The sequence below is a fragment of the Chroicocephalus ridibundus genome, chromosome 6 (genome assembly GCF_963924245.1).
Source record: "Chroicocephalus ridibundus chromosome 6, bChrRid1.1, whole genome shotgun sequence".
Classification (NCBI taxonomy): Eukaryota; Metazoa; Chordata; class Aves; order Charadriiformes; family Laridae; genus Chroicocephalus; species Chroicocephalus ridibundus.
In genome coordinates, this window is record NC_086289.1 from 13,699,304 (window position 1) to 13,716,999 (window position 17,696).

At 39.5% G+C, this 17,696-nt stretch overlaps 1 protein-coding gene across 1 annotated transcript in view; it reads right to left on the reverse strand.

Annotated features, from left to right (window-relative positions):
- CFAP58 (cilia and flagella associated protein 58) overlaps positions 1-15,741 on the reverse strand; it is a 60,218-nt gene extending 44,477 nt beyond the window's left edge. Inside the window, exons 1-6 of the mRNA XM_063338686.1 lie at positions 15,685-15,741; positions 13,588-13,869; positions 8,408-8,556; positions 6,455-6,611; positions 4,187-4,381; positions 1,325-1,462 (exon numbers count right to left, since the gene is read on the reverse strand). Coding sequence (XP_063194756.1) covers positions 1,325-1,462; positions 4,187-4,381; positions 6,455-6,611; positions 8,408-8,556; positions 13,588-13,869; positions 15,685-15,693 — 930 coding nt within the window. The 5' untranslated portion in view covers positions 15,694-15,741. The remainder of the gene's footprint in view (positions 1-1,324; positions 1,463-4,186; positions 4,382-6,454; positions 6,612-8,407; positions 8,557-13,587; positions 13,870-15,684) is intronic.
- Between the last annotated feature and the right edge of the window lie 1,955 nt (positions 15,742-17,696).

Here is a 17,696-nt window from a genome sequence, read left to right on the forward strand (position 1 = left end):
ACTGGGCCCCTTAGAAACTTTAGCAATTAGCTTAATTACTAACTGGGCAGTATCTTCTATTTTTTTGTTCCCAGAATTCTGTGTGCATGACTCTACAAGTTCCATCAACTTTTCTTCAAGTTAGAATAAGATCATAGAATCAAAATCCTCCTTTTGACACTCTAGAGTCACAAATGTATGTCACAGTTGAACACATTGTAAAATCTTAAACAATGATGGTATTGTTAGAAGTAATGATAAAACCAGATAACCTGGAAAAGATGGTAATTCATTTCTCGAATAGGTAAGAAAAATATCTGCCTAACAAAATGCAACAGGAAACAAGCTCCCACCATACAGCCCATTCAGGATCCAACTCAGAATATTCTGTGTTATATTAGTTATGAACTGAGCTTTTAATCCGTCAGTGGTTAGTTTTTATCATTCTGGCTAACTGTTCCCATTTAAAAGAAAAAAAAGTGCTCTCTATTGGCAAACAACCTTTTTATTTAGGTGAATTGGTTATACTTGACTAAACCTTGATAAGATAATGATTTTCTACCTGAATTTTCTAATGTTTAGTGTTTTAACCCCAACGATGATACAAAATGCAAGATACGGGAGACAGGGTAATAACATGGAACGCTTACACATTACCCTTTATCGCAAATGCTCTCAAAGTACCCTAAAAAGCATATGCATGAATCATTTAATCCTTCCCCAACTGAAACTCACTTGCTTCTGAGTGGCACAAAACAACAGTTAAACAATGTAAAGTCAGACAAGAAAACCATTTAGATCAGAAAGTAAACACCATCTTGGTTACTTATATTTAGCTTCCCCTACCAATACTGTGGGGGGGAAGTTTTAGTGTTGGAAGCAACTGCTTTCAGTGGAAGTTATCCAGGACACTGTCGTTATGATTTATTAACATTTTTCAATGGGTTTTGGCAACATTCAGATTATGTTAATCACTCTAAGAAAATTGTCGCTCTTATCTGAGGATCTCATGATCAAAAAAAGACCTTATGCTTGTCAAAAGTACCATGCGTCCTTTATAAACACGATGAGCATTTTGGTTTATGTGTTTTATCAAACGCGGGTCCTCAAGCAGGACATGTGCCACACTGTCAGGTGACAGAGTTGGCAACTGCACCATGGTAGTGCCACAGACAGAATGGCATCCAGTGATAGCCAGACCTATTCTTAAAAACTTCTCAGATTTCCCCCAAAACTACCCATAGGGAACTATCAGTACAAGAACCGAGGTCATCCCTGTCCCAAGTGGCAAGACTGACATCAGAGTGATACGGCCGATAGGATGCACACACCTTCTGGTACTTACTTTCAATTCTGCTGTCTTCTGTTGGATGTCCTGCATCACCTCTTCAAACATCACACTGTGCTGCTCGCTCTCTTGCACAAGCTTATTATTTCTCATCTGAAATTGCTCAAGTTCCTTACCAGCTCTTTCATTCAGGATCTATTAAAGAATAATCCTATTAATTCTTTTTAATCTCATTACAATATCTACATATACATGAAGACAGAACTTTCTATCTCCCCAGGAGATAAAAGCTGTTACAGACTGTTGTCTGCTTAAAAACCACTCTTCATTGCTGATGAAATTACTAATGTGAAATATGATACATGTTCATATTGACTAGGGAAAATGATAATTTCTAATGAATAACACAGTGTAATTTTTTTCTGGGAGCTAAGCAGGTCTCTCTCGCAGGTGGTAGATAAATATTTTACTTCTTGTTAGGCATTTGGCAAGCATCACATAACACAACAACTTGCTACATATAATTACTGAAAATTAGTATGAGGTTCAATTACTCCAATCAGCAGAGGGCAGGGAGCTCTGTTTCTTAGCAAGCAAATCCTACATTAATATGCTGATAACATTTCTCTGGGTACACGGTTTGCTGAGACCAGGACACAACCATTTTCGTCTCTAATTTGTCTTCAGTCAAAAGTGTGGAACAGCATTTCATGGTTTCTATGGAGAACATATACTACAATACTGGAGCTGCCAGTCTTCTGCTTGATGAGACTTCCCCTAACAGATATTACTCCGTAAGTAAGGAAAGAACAATCATATTTTTCAGTTCAAGCACTAATGTGTGATGAACTGATTAAAGGAAGAGCAGTCGAATCTCCCTCTTCAGAATGCATGCAGAAGCAAAGACAATGTAAAAACAAGGAACACTGTTTCTTGTGTTGCAAATGTCAGGATAACATGGTGTTTCAGGCGATTCTTTGTTGAGACGTGGACATGGGTGGGATGAAGCCTATAGCAGCTGTATCAATCCATCTTCACTGCCATGCAAGCAAGGATATTTTATTAGAAATTTCAGTGGAATAAGATCAGGCAACACAGCCAACTACAATTCAGTTGAGAAACAATAATCCAATGACATTGCAATAGCTGAGTCACCTTCTCTTGCGGATCTCTACCCTGACGCTCGCACAGTAGGATAGCCTGTGTTTTGGACAGACTTTTTGCAAAAGACAATGCAGGGCCTCCACAGACACCTTCGAGCCAGCACAGGCAACAAAGACAGTGCAGTAGTGTCATGGTTTAACTCCAGCCCCAACTAGGACCATGCAGCCACTCACTCACTCACTCCCTACTACCCCCACCCCCAGTAGGGTAGGGAGAAGAGGGAGAAAAGGAGGGGAAAGAAAAGAACTTCATGGGTTGAGATAAAGACAGAATAATAGAACAGTAACAGAAGAGGATAATAATAATAATAATAATAAAAGAATATACAAAATAAAGTAATACAACACAAGTCACTCTCGTCACCCGATGATCGGTTGTCCAGCCTGTCCCGAGCAGTGATTGTGGATGCCTGCCCGCCAGGCAACCCCCATTTATATACTCAGCATGACATCTATGGTATGGAATATTCCTTTGGCCAGCTTGTCCTGTCTATGCTCCCTCTCAGTTTGTATGGGAAGCTGAGAAAGTCCTTGACTAAGGTAAACACCACTTAGCAACAAACTGAAACAATATGCGTTATCAACATTCCTCCCATATCAAATCCAAAACACAGCAGCCACTAGAAAGAAAATTAAGTCTATTGCAGCTGAAACCAGGACAAGTAGTTTGGTTAATTAGCCTAGGCACTGCACTTTATGTGAACTATTGGTTTCCAGGATAGTTTGGACAATCAAATGCCCCTAAAATCTGCACTTAGAAAGGTTGAAAGGGACTACAGAAAGGAGGAGAGAGAATGGAGCAGAACCAGCAATTGTAGATATCCTATTTAAAAACAATGTGATTGTCCTGGCAGATCATGGATCTGCCCTCAAAAGCTGCATCAAATCAGTGATATTCAGAGAAATAATCAAGTCTTCTCTGTATCTCTTTATGTGATGTATTTTACTAAGACTCTCTGTTGACGAAAACTTGCCACAGACCTCTACCTTCACAAATTCAGCAACCTGAAGGGAAGAAAAAGCCATAAAAGTCATAAATTTACAAGACACACACAACTCCCAAAGAAGTTTCCCTGGAGGTAGGTCTGTTTTCCAGTGACGAGATCTCCCCTGCCATTTACTGAAATTGCTTCTCTGAGAGCTTCTCAAAGTCAGGGGAAATAGACCGAAAACCTGGAAATTCAAACACTTGCAGAACACTATGTTAGGACATTTCCAGATAAAGTTTTTAGAAACAGAATGGGGAAAATCAATCAAAAAGGTTTATGAAGACAATTCTCTGCTCTTTCACAGAAATTCTTACACAAGCTTGAGGGGTAGATAAAAATTATTGTGACAGAGAAGAAGGAAGGGGTCGGAGGTAAAATAACTTTACCAATGCCACTATAGTCAATCAGTGGCAAAACCGGCAATACATGTCAGGAGTCCAACCTGGCAGTCTCCTGTTACTATCAGTAGATTATCCATGCTCTTCACAGAGCTGTCTCATTTGCTGTGATCTTTTCAAGATGATCTCCAACAATATCATTGCAATCTGCTACTGATTTCTGTGAGGAATTCTATCTGAAATCTGTCAGCAAGCTTTACATATTTATTCATTAGTAAAGTAAAATTTATATAAAAATAAATATTTATTAAAATTTATTGACTAAAAGTAATCTCCCTCCCTCTCCTTTCAGGAAAATCTATTTTCTCCTTATTTTGACATCTGATCCTAATCTTATACCTGATGAAAACAGCGTGCCATGTACCCTACCTTCTGCTCTTTTAGCTGCTGCTCCATTTTCAGTTGTTCCTCTTTGTTCCTCTGTATATGTTGCTGTAAATTCTTGATCTCAGCTTGCTTGTTATCCATTTCAGCTTGAAGATTTTTCAGCTCCTTCTCCGTTTTTTCCCTCTTTCGAGCCTCTCGTGATGCCTCATTCTGATGCAGCTGGATTTCTTGCTGAAGCTATAATAATAGAGAAGACAAAAGTTTAAGTTGCTGCCTTTTATTCAGGACAACAAGGCCTCTCACCTCTCCTACTACGCTTGATTTTGAAAACAACAACTTCTATACTACTGTACCCACTACTACAAGGAATATGCCAGATCTTCTCAGAAGTAAATACGTTCTCTACTGGATGAACAAAAAATCCTGCATGAGGGAACCTATTTATCGATGACAAGAATTTGTTAAGCACCAGTCAGTTCACACACACAGAAATGTCTAATACAGTTCAGACATAAAAGAATTCCTCCGGAGATGGAGTGGCACAAATGTATTTTCAGTTGTAAGTTACTTGTAAAGTGGTAATTTCTAAATGCAATGTTAAAACTAATTTGAGCTTGATGTTGTATTGCATGGATTTTTATTTTTATTTTTCTATCTTACCAGCAGAAACACTTACTACACTGATAGTAAAGGAAAGAGAGAGATGTCAGACCAGTGTTTTCACAACTGCTCCCATTCTTTCTGCTCTCAAAGTTCCTCTGCAGGAGCTTTGAAAGAGGAGCTTTCTCTCATATTTAATAGACTCTCTTGTGACTTCTGCTCTCTCCCTCCCCAAAAATGTGATGGAGCAGAATCAGCAGAGGGGAGACACGGGGGGTTGATCCACATGGAAACATTCAGTTCAGCCAGGGACCAGCAACTGAAAAACGTTCTTTGCTTAAAGATTCCTCTCCCTCTGAGCCCACAGATGAAAAGCTGCCAAAACTGACAGGGTCTTCAACAGGATCTTTAAAAAGATATTGTCATTTAAGCAGTCTGAAGTGGAGAATAATATCATACCGGGAGAATGGGAGGTGGTTACAAATGCTGTAACAATCCCATAAATTTAAGGGCTGATGAAGTGCATATTGGAAGATTAAGGCTGGCAAGATTCAATGAGTTTTGACGGGAGTTTCAATCCTCTCTCTTTTCTCCCATGCCCACAATGCTGTCAGAAAAGCAAAGATTTATATTCTCTTGTAATACATTCCCAACCATCTGCTTTAGAAACAGAAATGAGTTCTATGCATGAAACCTAGGCTGATCATTACTTTCCTATTTGTGATTAACAAAAAATTGTAAGCTAAATGCCGCTTCCATCTCTTCTCCGTTCTTTAAGTTCTTCTCTGCTTTTCCTTTCTCCTGTTGTCTTGCTCCAACCCCTATTTATATTCAGCTTTAAATTCTTTTATTCCTCATTATTATGTTTTTATATTTTGATGTATCAGAGTTCTGTATCCCATGTTCCATCCTTTTCTACTTTCTCTCCATTCAGTGAGTATCCTATTGATCCTCAGTCTTATGCATCTCTAGCTGCTATACACATTTAAAGGAAGCTATACATATGGATTAGTAAAGAAGAACTGTCTACTCAGTCTGAAAAACAGGAAACCTAACTTAAAGAGGAAACAAAAAAAGTAAAGCTGGGATGGAACATGACTGCTCTCTACAGACAGTGGTGAGGTGAAAAATTATTTAAGCTGAAAAACAGTAGGCAGGAATCAGTATGAAGAAGAATCTAGAAGGTCTCCAACCATTAGAAAAATTAGGTTCTGGAAAAGCTTCTCATAAGCAGTATGGGAGAAAACAGCCTAATTAGCTTTTAAGTCAGAATTTGATACATTCTTACAAATGCTGGTATGGCACCATATGACAACCACTGCCAACAGCAAGAGACCTCAGATCTACAATCCAGGGCTATGTTCTAAGTGCTTCTTTGGAGGAGTAAGGATTTACAATGCAGAAAACATCCACGTATCTCCAGTATGAAAGATAACTATTATTCAGGCAAAGGAACCTTGGCCTCATTCAGGGTATCGGGAAGCTATGGAAGCAGTGGGTACATGACAATACACTTTTTGCAAAGGACCTAGTCTAGAAGTAGAGAAAAATATAAAAATAATTCACAACAGACTCCTTTCTGAGCACTCCTAAATATGATTGAGATGTGAAAGAACCGGCAGTAGCATACTAGTCAATGGAGATCAATTGCAAGGGTGGAGAATGGTTCAGGACAAAGCCCAAAATCACCACCTGGTGATCTGTACAGACCTGCATAACGGATTGATCTGCCTCATTTTTTGCCCTCTCTGTATCCTGCTGCTGCTCTGTGGCTTGAGTTAGACTTTGACGTAACGTCACGACCTCTGACAAGAGTTTGTCTCGCTCCTTTGTTATCTCTTCTTTAAGTTTTAGCAAATCCTGGATACTGGAAGCAAGGAAATAATAGTCAAGCAGTGTCACAGCCCTTTCTGTTTTTCCTCCTATGCCAGAGCAAGATCTTTTGTGAGAAACAGGAGTTTAAAAGTAATTTGTTTCATTTAAAACTCCTCTGGGATTAAGGCTCTGCTGATCAATTGAATTATATGCCCTATCTACTGTGTTTGCAGTCACTGTCAACATAGGCAGCTTTAAAAGTTAACCTAGTCCAATAAATCAGTCTTTCTTGTAATATCACATCCTCACGGGTCTAAAGAAACCTTCAGTTTCACAAAAATCTACCAGGGAACAAAATTCCTTCTTCTCCACCAAAAAAGGACCAAAAATGTTACATGTTGTAACCATTCTCCCTGCAGCATCTAACTGGGTTATGTCTTAACAGTCATCTAATTAAAAATAAAACAGACTCCCTCTTTGGACACATTACAATCTGAAAGAAAGTCCAAGCACTGTGGATTCCAGCTCAACCTTAAAAAACAGCCTTATAGTTCTGAAAGAGTCTAGAGTTTTCAGCCCTATAGGGCTGAATACCTGCAGAGGAGTCCTCTAGTCCCATGGTCTTGTCACTGGACAGAGTATTTAAGCATGAAACTGGAGGGCAATACAGAAGGAACTTTAAGAAGAAATTGTAAGTAGGCAGGTCTCAGCAGCCTGGGCAGCAACTGGCTATTGCAAGAGTGAGGTCTTGGCTCCTGGCTCTTGCAGAAAAATGCAAAAAGCAGCCACAGAGAGCTGCCTCTAGGGAGAGTTATACTAGGGGAAGGTTTAATGACCAAGCTTTTAGATCGAAGGAAACCTGTTACACAGGTCCAGAACATTTCAGGGCCAAAAGGTGAAGTAGTGGATTTATCATGCATCCAGCTGGTTTACGTGCTGGTACACTCCTTGGAGGGGAAATGTTTGACCACACTAAAGGTCTTGCTCACAGACACAAGTCTTGTTTATGCAGCTTGGATACACAGTGCATGGGGAGATGAACATGCCCCATGCATATCCTGAATGCATAATATAAATGAATACCTTACACAGTGTGAAAATTTCAAGCCAGAACCAGCTGGCCCAAACATCAGCAGTCTCGATAGCAAGTGCACAGGTCATAGGGTCAATACGCTACACTCAAATATCTCATCTTTGAATTTACACTTAATCTTACAGCATAAGCACAGCCTGATACTACAAACGCTAGCTTTTGGAGGGCTTTTGAGCACCTCCTGAGGATCATTATTATTTTTACACTGTAGCAGCTAGTGCCTCCACCTGACATTAGGTCCCTCTATGCTACTGGCTGTATAAGTGTTCAGTAAAAAAAAACCATGGTCTTGAAAATTTATAAATATGAAATACAAACAAGAACACAGACAGTGATAATGCCCCATAAAAAAGCTAGGAACAGAAGAGAAATCAAGTCTCCTCCTTCCTTCACTTATCTACTTGACCCTTCTGCCATCATATGTAAAAATGTTGACAGGATCCTATTCTCAAATACAGAGTATGCTGAAATGATAGTCAGATAAAACAATATGACGGATACTGAGAAAGTGCATAATATTGATTTTTATTTGATCTCTCAGCTTACTGCAATGCTGAATGAACTCACTCAAAGCCTGATTCTGTACTTGCTCACTGCATAAACACATAGACCAATAAATGTGCACTCATGAGAAAAGTAAAAGGCAGAAAAGACCTTTCTATTTTCCAGTGCCTTTGTAGTGTTTAAATGGCTAAACAAGGTGTAGAATGATGGCAAATAAGGTCAGGCTTTCCCCCTCCCTGGGGAAAGCTTACTTGTACTCCTGTCCCAGGGATACTCCAGATCCTTGCTCCACTAAGTTCGTTAGGCGAGCAATTTCCTCTTGCAGTGAATCAATCGTTTCCATTGCTTTCTGTTCCTTTTCATAGGCTGCATCCACCATTTTCCAGGCCTTTTCAATCTCCTAGGAACAAAATGGAAAACAATTACATAAATTAAATTGGATTGAAAATGAACAACAAATTAAAAATTAATTGCCTTGCATTTTTGTTAATTAAGAAAAGAGATTTTCATGCCTTTTCATGCTTAGATTCAGAACAGTTTTCTTCACCAGTTGTCTTTTCTTTTGGACGAGGGCATAGCAAATTCTGAGCCATTCGAGCTATGTCTATTTACACCGCAAAAGCTCTAATACATTTTCTTTAAAACATAGATCTGAACATTATCAAATCGTACTCTATGAGGTCTTGGTCTTGTGCGTCTCACTAATATCTAAAAAATCTGCCAAAAATTCAGTGCCCGCAAAGGTACCATCTACTTAAATAGCTTACTAGCTGTTACGACAATGAACATCCAAATAACTGATTTGGATCAGAAAAAAGATGTTAGTCTGGGCTTTTCTCCCTCGTTGCTCATTTTCATCTGTGAAGACGTAATGTATTTTGATTTTGACTACATATTTAGACAAGCCACAATTCTCATGCCAAATTTCAGCATGAGAGCCTCATGTGCCTCTCACAGGCCCAGGGTTTGATACCCACAAACAGGACAGGGTAGGAGGGCTCACTTGATTTTTTAACTTCCTCTGCATCTCTCTCCCTTGAATCAGATCCTTAAGAATCACACAGCAGGCTTATTCCTTGTCAGGCTCAAACCAAGCTCATACCAGTTCTGGAATCCTGTGCTAAAAAAACGCATAGATTCAGAGAGCAACTGGACTGAAAGAAAAGTTCCCAAAGACTCAGTAAATAATGAAGACGCTACTTTTGACATCAGAAGTCCTTTCACTGCAGGTCACAGCATGGTGTTCTCTCTCTCATGCTCTTTTCTCAGCTGGCTCTGGTGGAGTTCTGGACTTGATGGACTTGTACAGATTTAGACTCCAATTGTGGCTGTGAAGCTCGACATTAGCTTCAGGGTGTCCCCAAGAGCCAGATAGAAGCATCATTACATCAGGCCATAATATCCCTTTCAACTCCTACTTGCATCATATGAAAATGGGGCAGGGAAAAAAAGTTAAAAAACACCTCCACAATGAAGAATATAAAGTAATTTCATTTATATCAATTTTTTTACAGCAGTTCTTTATTGAAATTAATATATCTGGTTCTAAAAAAACCCTTTTTAACATTAAACTCAAAATGTCTATATTATGGTATATTGTTAATATATTTATTGAACCCTTTTAAATCAAGTAAATGTAGTACTGAGCTGTTTACTGCCTAAATTAAAAATTCAAGCTATTGAACTAGCATAAGTAACAGGTTACCAGAGTTTGCTGAAAAGCTAACACAAAACATAACATCTGTAGCCTCTTCAAACTGGAGAGGGAATAGATTTTCATTTTATTTACTCAACTAGATCAGCATATCCAAATTCGAGAAACCATCTGGAGCTTAAAGACCAGGAATGTTTGCTCTTCTTTTTTGTTTCACAACCTATTAATAAAGAGTTAAACAGTGGGCTTTACTTGTTCAGAAATTCTGAAGAAGACTATAGTGAATTAAATTCAATACCTACAAACAGTATTTTCATTACTTAATAAATTACTTAGTTCAAAATTTAGTCTGAAAAATGTGCTTTTCACTTATGTATCAAGCATATTTAAACAGTTTTAAATATTAAAGTCAACTTTTAGGTTTTATACATTTTTAGTTCTAATTTCTATTCAAATGCAGCAATGATCACACATAAAGTATTAAGTATCATCTAATAAATAATAAATTTTTCATTCATTATTATCTTAGATAAAAATCTTCAATTATGAAATTTAAATAAATGCATACTAGGCTTAAAAAATGGCATGAAGACAGTGTATCATCTTGACTGGCAGAAAAGCATAAAATATAGTTGTAAATAAACATGTTTCAGATTTGTCAACCAATAAGAGGCAACCAACCGTTCTCTAGAAAAATGCAAATGGAAAATAAGATTAAAGCTGATTACTTAAATCAAAGCTTCCTGCTGGCTGATTAGACTGTGATTAAAATTGGTGAATTAAATCATTATGATTGGAGGTTTGGGAGACAGAACTGGTAATAAAATCAATATGCCCTCTCAGAGGTCTTACTGGCTTCAGAGTATTTTGTTCTAGTGAGTATTCACAGAAGTGATCCCCTGAAGTCAATGAGACCATTCAGATAAGCAGTGGCTTCAGGTCACCCTAAGCTGTGCTTTTTGGACTTTATCTAGCTTTCAATGTGTAAAAACAATTTTATTGAATTTGTATTAATAAAACCAATTTTCATCAATACAGTTAGCATGCACAGATGATGGCCCTATTAATAAGCAAAATCTAAGTAAGAATTAGTTACAGATTTCAGTATCAGTGAAACTGGGCTTCACTGCAGTTGTTTCTTGGTTCTGTCTTTTACTTTGAATAGCAGATTGACAGATTGCTTCCTTTAAATCAAAAAGTAAAGAGAAGGAAATTTTTGACAGTGGAAGCCTTCATGGAAATAATACATTATTACTCAATGGAGAGCTGAACTGAAATAATGCAGAGTATGTCAGCATCACTGGGTGACTGCAGTACATGGTTAGGAAGGTAACGTGCATTGCAGTCTGTTGTATAATTAAAGATGGAAGTACACTGGATGCTTGCGGTTAGAATCATTCAAAATTTTTTGGACAAGTACTGGAACTCTGGAAATTGCGAATCAGAATTCATAAAGTGTGACTGCCTTACTTTATTGTCATTAAGTACCCCGAAAGATCACAGCAGTTTCACTGCTCAGGAACTGAGAATTACTGAAATGCTGTCTTAGGATACTGGAGTGATCTCCCTGGAAATTGAAAACTTGGTAATTCCAAGGCTTGGAAGTACAAGCTCCTGTAAATTCTCCTTCTAGGGTTCTTCCAGTGCAGCCTTGTGGATTAGAATCCCTATCAATGAAAAAGAGAATTGTATTCCCTTGGTGTTCAGCTTGGCACTTTGCTCCTTTGATATGACTGTAAACAGCAGGCTATTATGTCCGGTTTATTAAAACTACAAAACAGAGCACTGAACAACCATCAGAGAGTTAACCGCTATTGATTATTATTGACTTGGGTCCTACCAGCCACTGATCCGTGTAGTTAACCCCTGCCCCTAAACAAATCCTACTGATTACAAAAAGGCTTCATGTAGAGAAAAATTCTGCTTCTGGAACTTTTAGTTGTATATGAAACAATGACCTAGAAGAGGAAGGCTGTACACCTGTTACCCTGATGACCCATCAAGTCACCAAGATTTAGGGACTTAATTTGAAGCAACTATACCACATTTACAAGAACAGCCCCACCAGGATTCTCCTATCTTTTGTAAATAATTAAACAGTGGAACAGATTGTTTCTTTAATTTAGCACTGAAAAATATTATCTCTGTTATTTTAGCACTTGAACTTTCCTCAACACTTGCAAACACTTGGCACTGCAAAACACATTTTTTGAATGTTAGTAAAACTGTCGTGAAATACTACAGCTGTAATGGAACTTAGCTTCAGAAAGGAGAATAACATGAAATATGAAGAGTATACCAAACAAACCTCCCAAAACATGACATGAACATTTTAAACAATATCCAAATAGTTCCTGAACGTTTGAGGGAAAGACTAATTCTCATAACCAAACTGAAAAAGTATCAGTGCTGCTTACCTGTCCCACAGTACACCACTAGAATTTAAATATCCCATGTTGTGCATTGCACATCATTTCTAATAGGAATACATTGTCAAGCAGCATTTTCACTCCAAAATCTCTTAGCTGGTTCAATAGTAGGTGGTATTGTTAAGCCATACCTTGCCTGAGCTTCAAACTAGCTGCTGAAATTGGAACGGCTCTTATTTTTCCTACTCTTACGCTCCTCGGTTTTATGACATTACTAAGACAATGTCTCCTCAGCTTGGGAATATCTTGATGGATTGCCTCTGCTACTGTTCACAGAGTATTGCCATGTAATAGCAGAAAGAAAATTATAAGGATCATTGCGGTTCCTGACATCCACCTACCAGGTTTTGATTAGCAGCAGTGAAAATCAACAAGATTTTCTACGCGGTTTTCCTCCTCCTTGAGGATGCTTTGAACAGTACCATGGGCTTGCAAGCTGCAGCCACTGGATGACAGCACTGCTATTTGTATTTACTCTGAGTGTATTTTCTTCATAATTCTAAGGAAAAGAAACTTCATTTCAAAGAACTTCTGTTTCTGCAGTGCTTATAGATCACTCTGGATTGCCACACAATTTATTTTACTGGAACAAAACACTTCATTGTAAGGCATGGAGGTTTCTCGACTAAATGCTAAATTAAAGCCTATCGAGGTACCACAGCCTAAGTTTTTAAACCACCATAAGGAAAAAAGTTCAAAATACAGTCCTCTAATGATTTGGCAGCTTTACATTTCTGGTAGTCAAACCTCACTGTAAGGCTAAAAACATTGACTGCTTTTAGCCAGTCAAGCACTTTGATTTGACAGAGTTCAAATCAATAATAACAAAGAACACATCAGAGTAAATTGGTAAAATCGCATTGAAATGCTACATAGGATTCCTTTCCAAAAACACCGTGAAACACTAATTTATATGCGTTTATGACACTTCCCTGGTCTACAATCCATATTTCAGCACGTAAGTAGATTTTTTTATGTTCTGGCAATAGTTAACATCCAAACAGCCTTTCAAAAATATTAATGAATCAAAAACTGCAGATTAAGTTGAAAATATACAATTTTACAGAGGGAAAGCTTAAACAAAAACTATTAGTGAGTACTTGAAAGCTGATGGAGTTGGTTTGGAGCAAATAAACACAGAATTTGACTGGACCGTGTAAAAATACCAGGCTGAGGAAACAAAGCGATTGGTAGCAAAGCAGAGGTTAAAGAACTGGAAATGGCAGCTCTACACTTAGTCCTCCAGCTAGTTCTCTACATAAAATAAAGTGTTCTTGTAGATACTTTCCGCAGTATCATGATTTCATTAACAATTTCAGATCATATTGAATTCTATTCAAAACTTTACCGCCTTCATTGATGATATAGTTCCCCGATCATCCTTAGAGAGCTTTGTGAGAGCAGCTACTTTAGATGAATTCACCACAAGCTCGGCATTCAGCTCCCTGCATTTCTCCATGAGACGCTTTTCATTTTCATGAGACTTCTTCATAACAGCATGGAGTTTCTCATATTCTATTTGGAATTTTTCCAGAGTTTTATCTCCCTTAAGTAGATGGATGACTTCTTGGAAGTCTTTTTCCAGTGCTTCAAATGCACTTTCTTCTAGATATGGCTTGCCAGACTTTTCCTGAATTAAATGAGATAGATAATCAACAAACGGGAAGAATTCAAAATCTCACTTATGACCCCAGAATATAAAAAAGTAATATACTGAGTGTGCAACAGCTACTAAGAAATCATGACAAAATTTTCTGAAATAAAAGTTCTCTTGCTAGCATTTGATATGCATATTGAAGGTATTTTTCAAACAGATCTCCCCCGATTTTACTGAAATAACTTGTGCTTTAACAGTCAGAGTTCCTGTAATTGAGTACCACAACTACTTTAAAGATAGATCTATAAAATATCATCACTGTGATAGTGTTTAAATAATACATCAACTATTCAGGAAGCCCAGTATTTTAGCCTCAGTTCTTCCCAGCTCTTTAGACTCTGAAGTCTGATTAGTTTATGCTTTCTATGCAGATAGTGCCAGCAAATCACTTGCAGATAAGCATGTCTGAAAGCTCCAGTTATGCCAATGCAAGCCAATCCTTCCTCTGCAGGAAATGCTACTGTTAAACTTTTCACAAGGGACATTTTTATCTAGATCAGTTCTGATGCCCCATTTTGCCAGCTTGGTTGCTGGACCCCAAATTCCATGAATATTTTTCAAAACAGCTTGTAATAAGCCTCCATTATACCGTTCAACAGGACACAATCATACCGAGGGGAGGCAGTATGGCCACTTCTTGGCAGTTAGCTTGATCTGCTAAGCAGCAAGATAAATCAACCCACAGGATGCTTCACGCTGTCACAGCTACATCGCTCCCATTACTCAAGCTTGCTCAAAACCGACTGGAATGTCTCTACGCTGCAACCTGAAGTCTAGGTAGATCCTTATAATCACATCTCGGAGGCAGACTCACTTGGATAGCAAAACAGCTCTTGTGTTAGCCCGGCCATGGATGTTCGGTGAGCCCCTCTCACAGAGGAGAGGCAATGAGATGCACAGCTCCCACCACCTTAAAAATTTGCGTTCGTGTCTCCCTCACAAACCAAAGGATTGCTATTTCAAAAATGGTCAGGCCCCTACTCACTGAACACAGTTTAAAGGCGAGAATTTTCAAAATTCTAAAGAAAAAAATAGAATTCTGAGAGCAAAATGACATGTTTCATTTGTTTCATTGTTTTGGGGGAGGGACTAAGTAAGCTCATACTACTTGGAAAACCTGAAATTAAAAGGGTAAAAACAGACCCTTACAACTGGAAAGCAAGCTCAGGCCGTGCGACACACCCAGGCAGAGGCACAGGCTCCAAATCCCCTCTCTGTGCCAAGGCTCTGATTTGAGGTGGGGTTTTTTGTGTCAGAAATTTCAATGGGAGAACAGCAAAGGCAACTCGGATATCAAACCCCAGCTGCTGTTGGCTGGACGGGCGGTCAGCGAGGCATGGCTGAAGTTGGGCGCGTAACCCCTCCAAACCTGCTCCGGCGCTCAAGGCAACGAATTGGGTGTTCTTCTGATTTCATCCTCCTCTCCAATGTCAAACCCTCAGTTTTGATCTCGTTTATGATTCTGATCATAAACAGAGTTAAAAGAAGAGCAGTAACAGCATATGGGGGAGGCGGGGGGGGGGGGGGGGGGGCAGGGAGAGAATCACACCCTCGATCTTAAGAATAGCAGGTGTTCCTAAAATTTAAGTGTTATTACTGCCTATGTACAAGTAGCCTGATTGCTTCTACTTTTAACACAGGATTTAATTGAGCTCGACACTTAAATATGGTATATAGATATAGATGATATACAGATGATGTCGTTGGGCTGATTCTGAGGTACAGCGTTCCTCCTGCCCAAAAAAACAGGCGGGGAATGGAAGGTGGGGGGGGGGGGGGGCGGCTCACCTCGGCCATGGTGGCGGCGGCGGTGGTGGCGATGCTGTGGCGGCCCCAGGCCGCGGCGGTGCGGAGGCCGCCGCGCCGTATCGTAGCAACTGCGGCGGGCGGAGCGGGGCGGGCCGTTGGGGCCGTTGGGGCCGCCGTGGCGTCCCGTGGGACAGGGAAGGCGGGGTTTGGGCCCGGGGCCCCCCACCTTTGTGGGCCCCCGGCCCAGAGGCTACTCGGAGAGGCCGTGCACAAAAGCCTGGTCACCCCCCGGGTCCCTTCGGCCTCAGGGTTTTCATCCAGCTGTTGAAATTCAACCACCAGGGATTTTAATCAAAACACTGAGGAATATTTCCCCTCTGACATGAAAGTCCAGGAGCTGGCCCCTGGGCAGAGTGGTGGGGTCCGCGAGGTGCATCAGCTCCGCAGGAGGGGTGAGACATCCCGTCCCCTCAAGGCACAGAGGGACAGGACTGGTCCTGTGGAGGGTGATAAAAGGGGATTTATGTGGCTTGGGGGAACAAATTATATTCTGAGCCTGGCTTCTGTCATTTCATTGCACCTGATTATTCACACTAGCTTGTCTGTGCGTGTGAATGATACTGTACAAACCATGGCATAGAACAAGGGAACACAGGACGGTGGCTCAGCACTCGGAGAGCTGTGACATAGAATTGGAGAATCGTTTGGGCTTGAAGGGGCCTTTAAGATCATCGAGTCCAACCGCTAACATAACACTGCCAAGTTACCACCAAACTCTGTCCCTCCGCACCACATCTACACATCTTTTAAATACCTCCAGGGATGGTGATTCTACCACTTCCCTGGGCAGCCTGGTCCGATGCTTGACAGTGCTCAAGTACCAGCTGCTGCTGTTTGCTCCACTCCCAGCCAACCCTTGAAATAGTCATTTTTATCTATGTCGGGTCACAAATTGTTTCACCTGATAGCTTTTTAGGGCAGGGAATGTATTATACCAGGTGTATGCTCTCTAGTGGAATGGATGTTGGTTATGACCTTAAAGTACCACTTGAAACTAATCATAACAGGAAAACTTTTTCTCTTCCTGGTTTAATGAAGCCTGAATTGTAGTGCTTCATTTTACCGATTACATGGCAAAATAGACAATTTATTTATGGATGCCTTCAAACGGTCTGATTTTACCATTAGAACTGGAGAGCAATACACATTTTATAATGTATTCTCTATATGTATGACAATTTACAGAATATTCTACATGCTGAAACATAGTTTCACTCATTTCAAAGCACACTTCTAATAAAAAAATAAATATAGTTCCTTTTCTGAGTTTTGCACTCTTCTTTTTCCTCATTTTCTTTTGTAGATGCTTCTTACATAATAAATTTACCAGGAGGGTGATCATGATAAATTCCCTGATTCTAGGATTTCAGATTCTCAAGAGGACCAGACTTTTAGACCTTTAAATGTAAAGAACTGTCAGAAGACATGATTTTAATTTTGCTAGCAAAAAACCCCCAGCATTATATAACAAAAAACCCTTCAAATTTACATCTTAAATCTATAACCTTGATATTTATTATACTCTTTCTTGTGGCTTTAACAACAAAGCAAGGGTGGAAACTTATGAAGGGAGGTAGTTACCTTTGTGCTTTAGGTTCATGTTGGCACTTGTGGGTAACAGCACAAATGTGTCAAGAAATAATACCCATTTATTGAGGCATTCCCACAAGCTCCTGTTTTTTCAAACTCCTGGTGGTTTGTGTCCCGTGACTGTATAGGCTGATCTTCATGACAAGTGCTATTTGAGCTAAATTCATTCAAATTTGATGAGTTTATCGTCATGGTAGCTGCCCCTCTATCTGCAGTGCAGACAGAGTAGGGTGACTGTGTTAGGAGTCCGTGATAACTGATGCTAAAGCTCATGTTTGATAAGCCAGCCACCATGCCTTAAAAGACCACAAGTCATAGCGCATAAAGTGCAAACAGAATGCAAATCTGTGACAAGACTCAAATATTTACTTTCAATTAATTTTGCAACAAACCTACAGAAT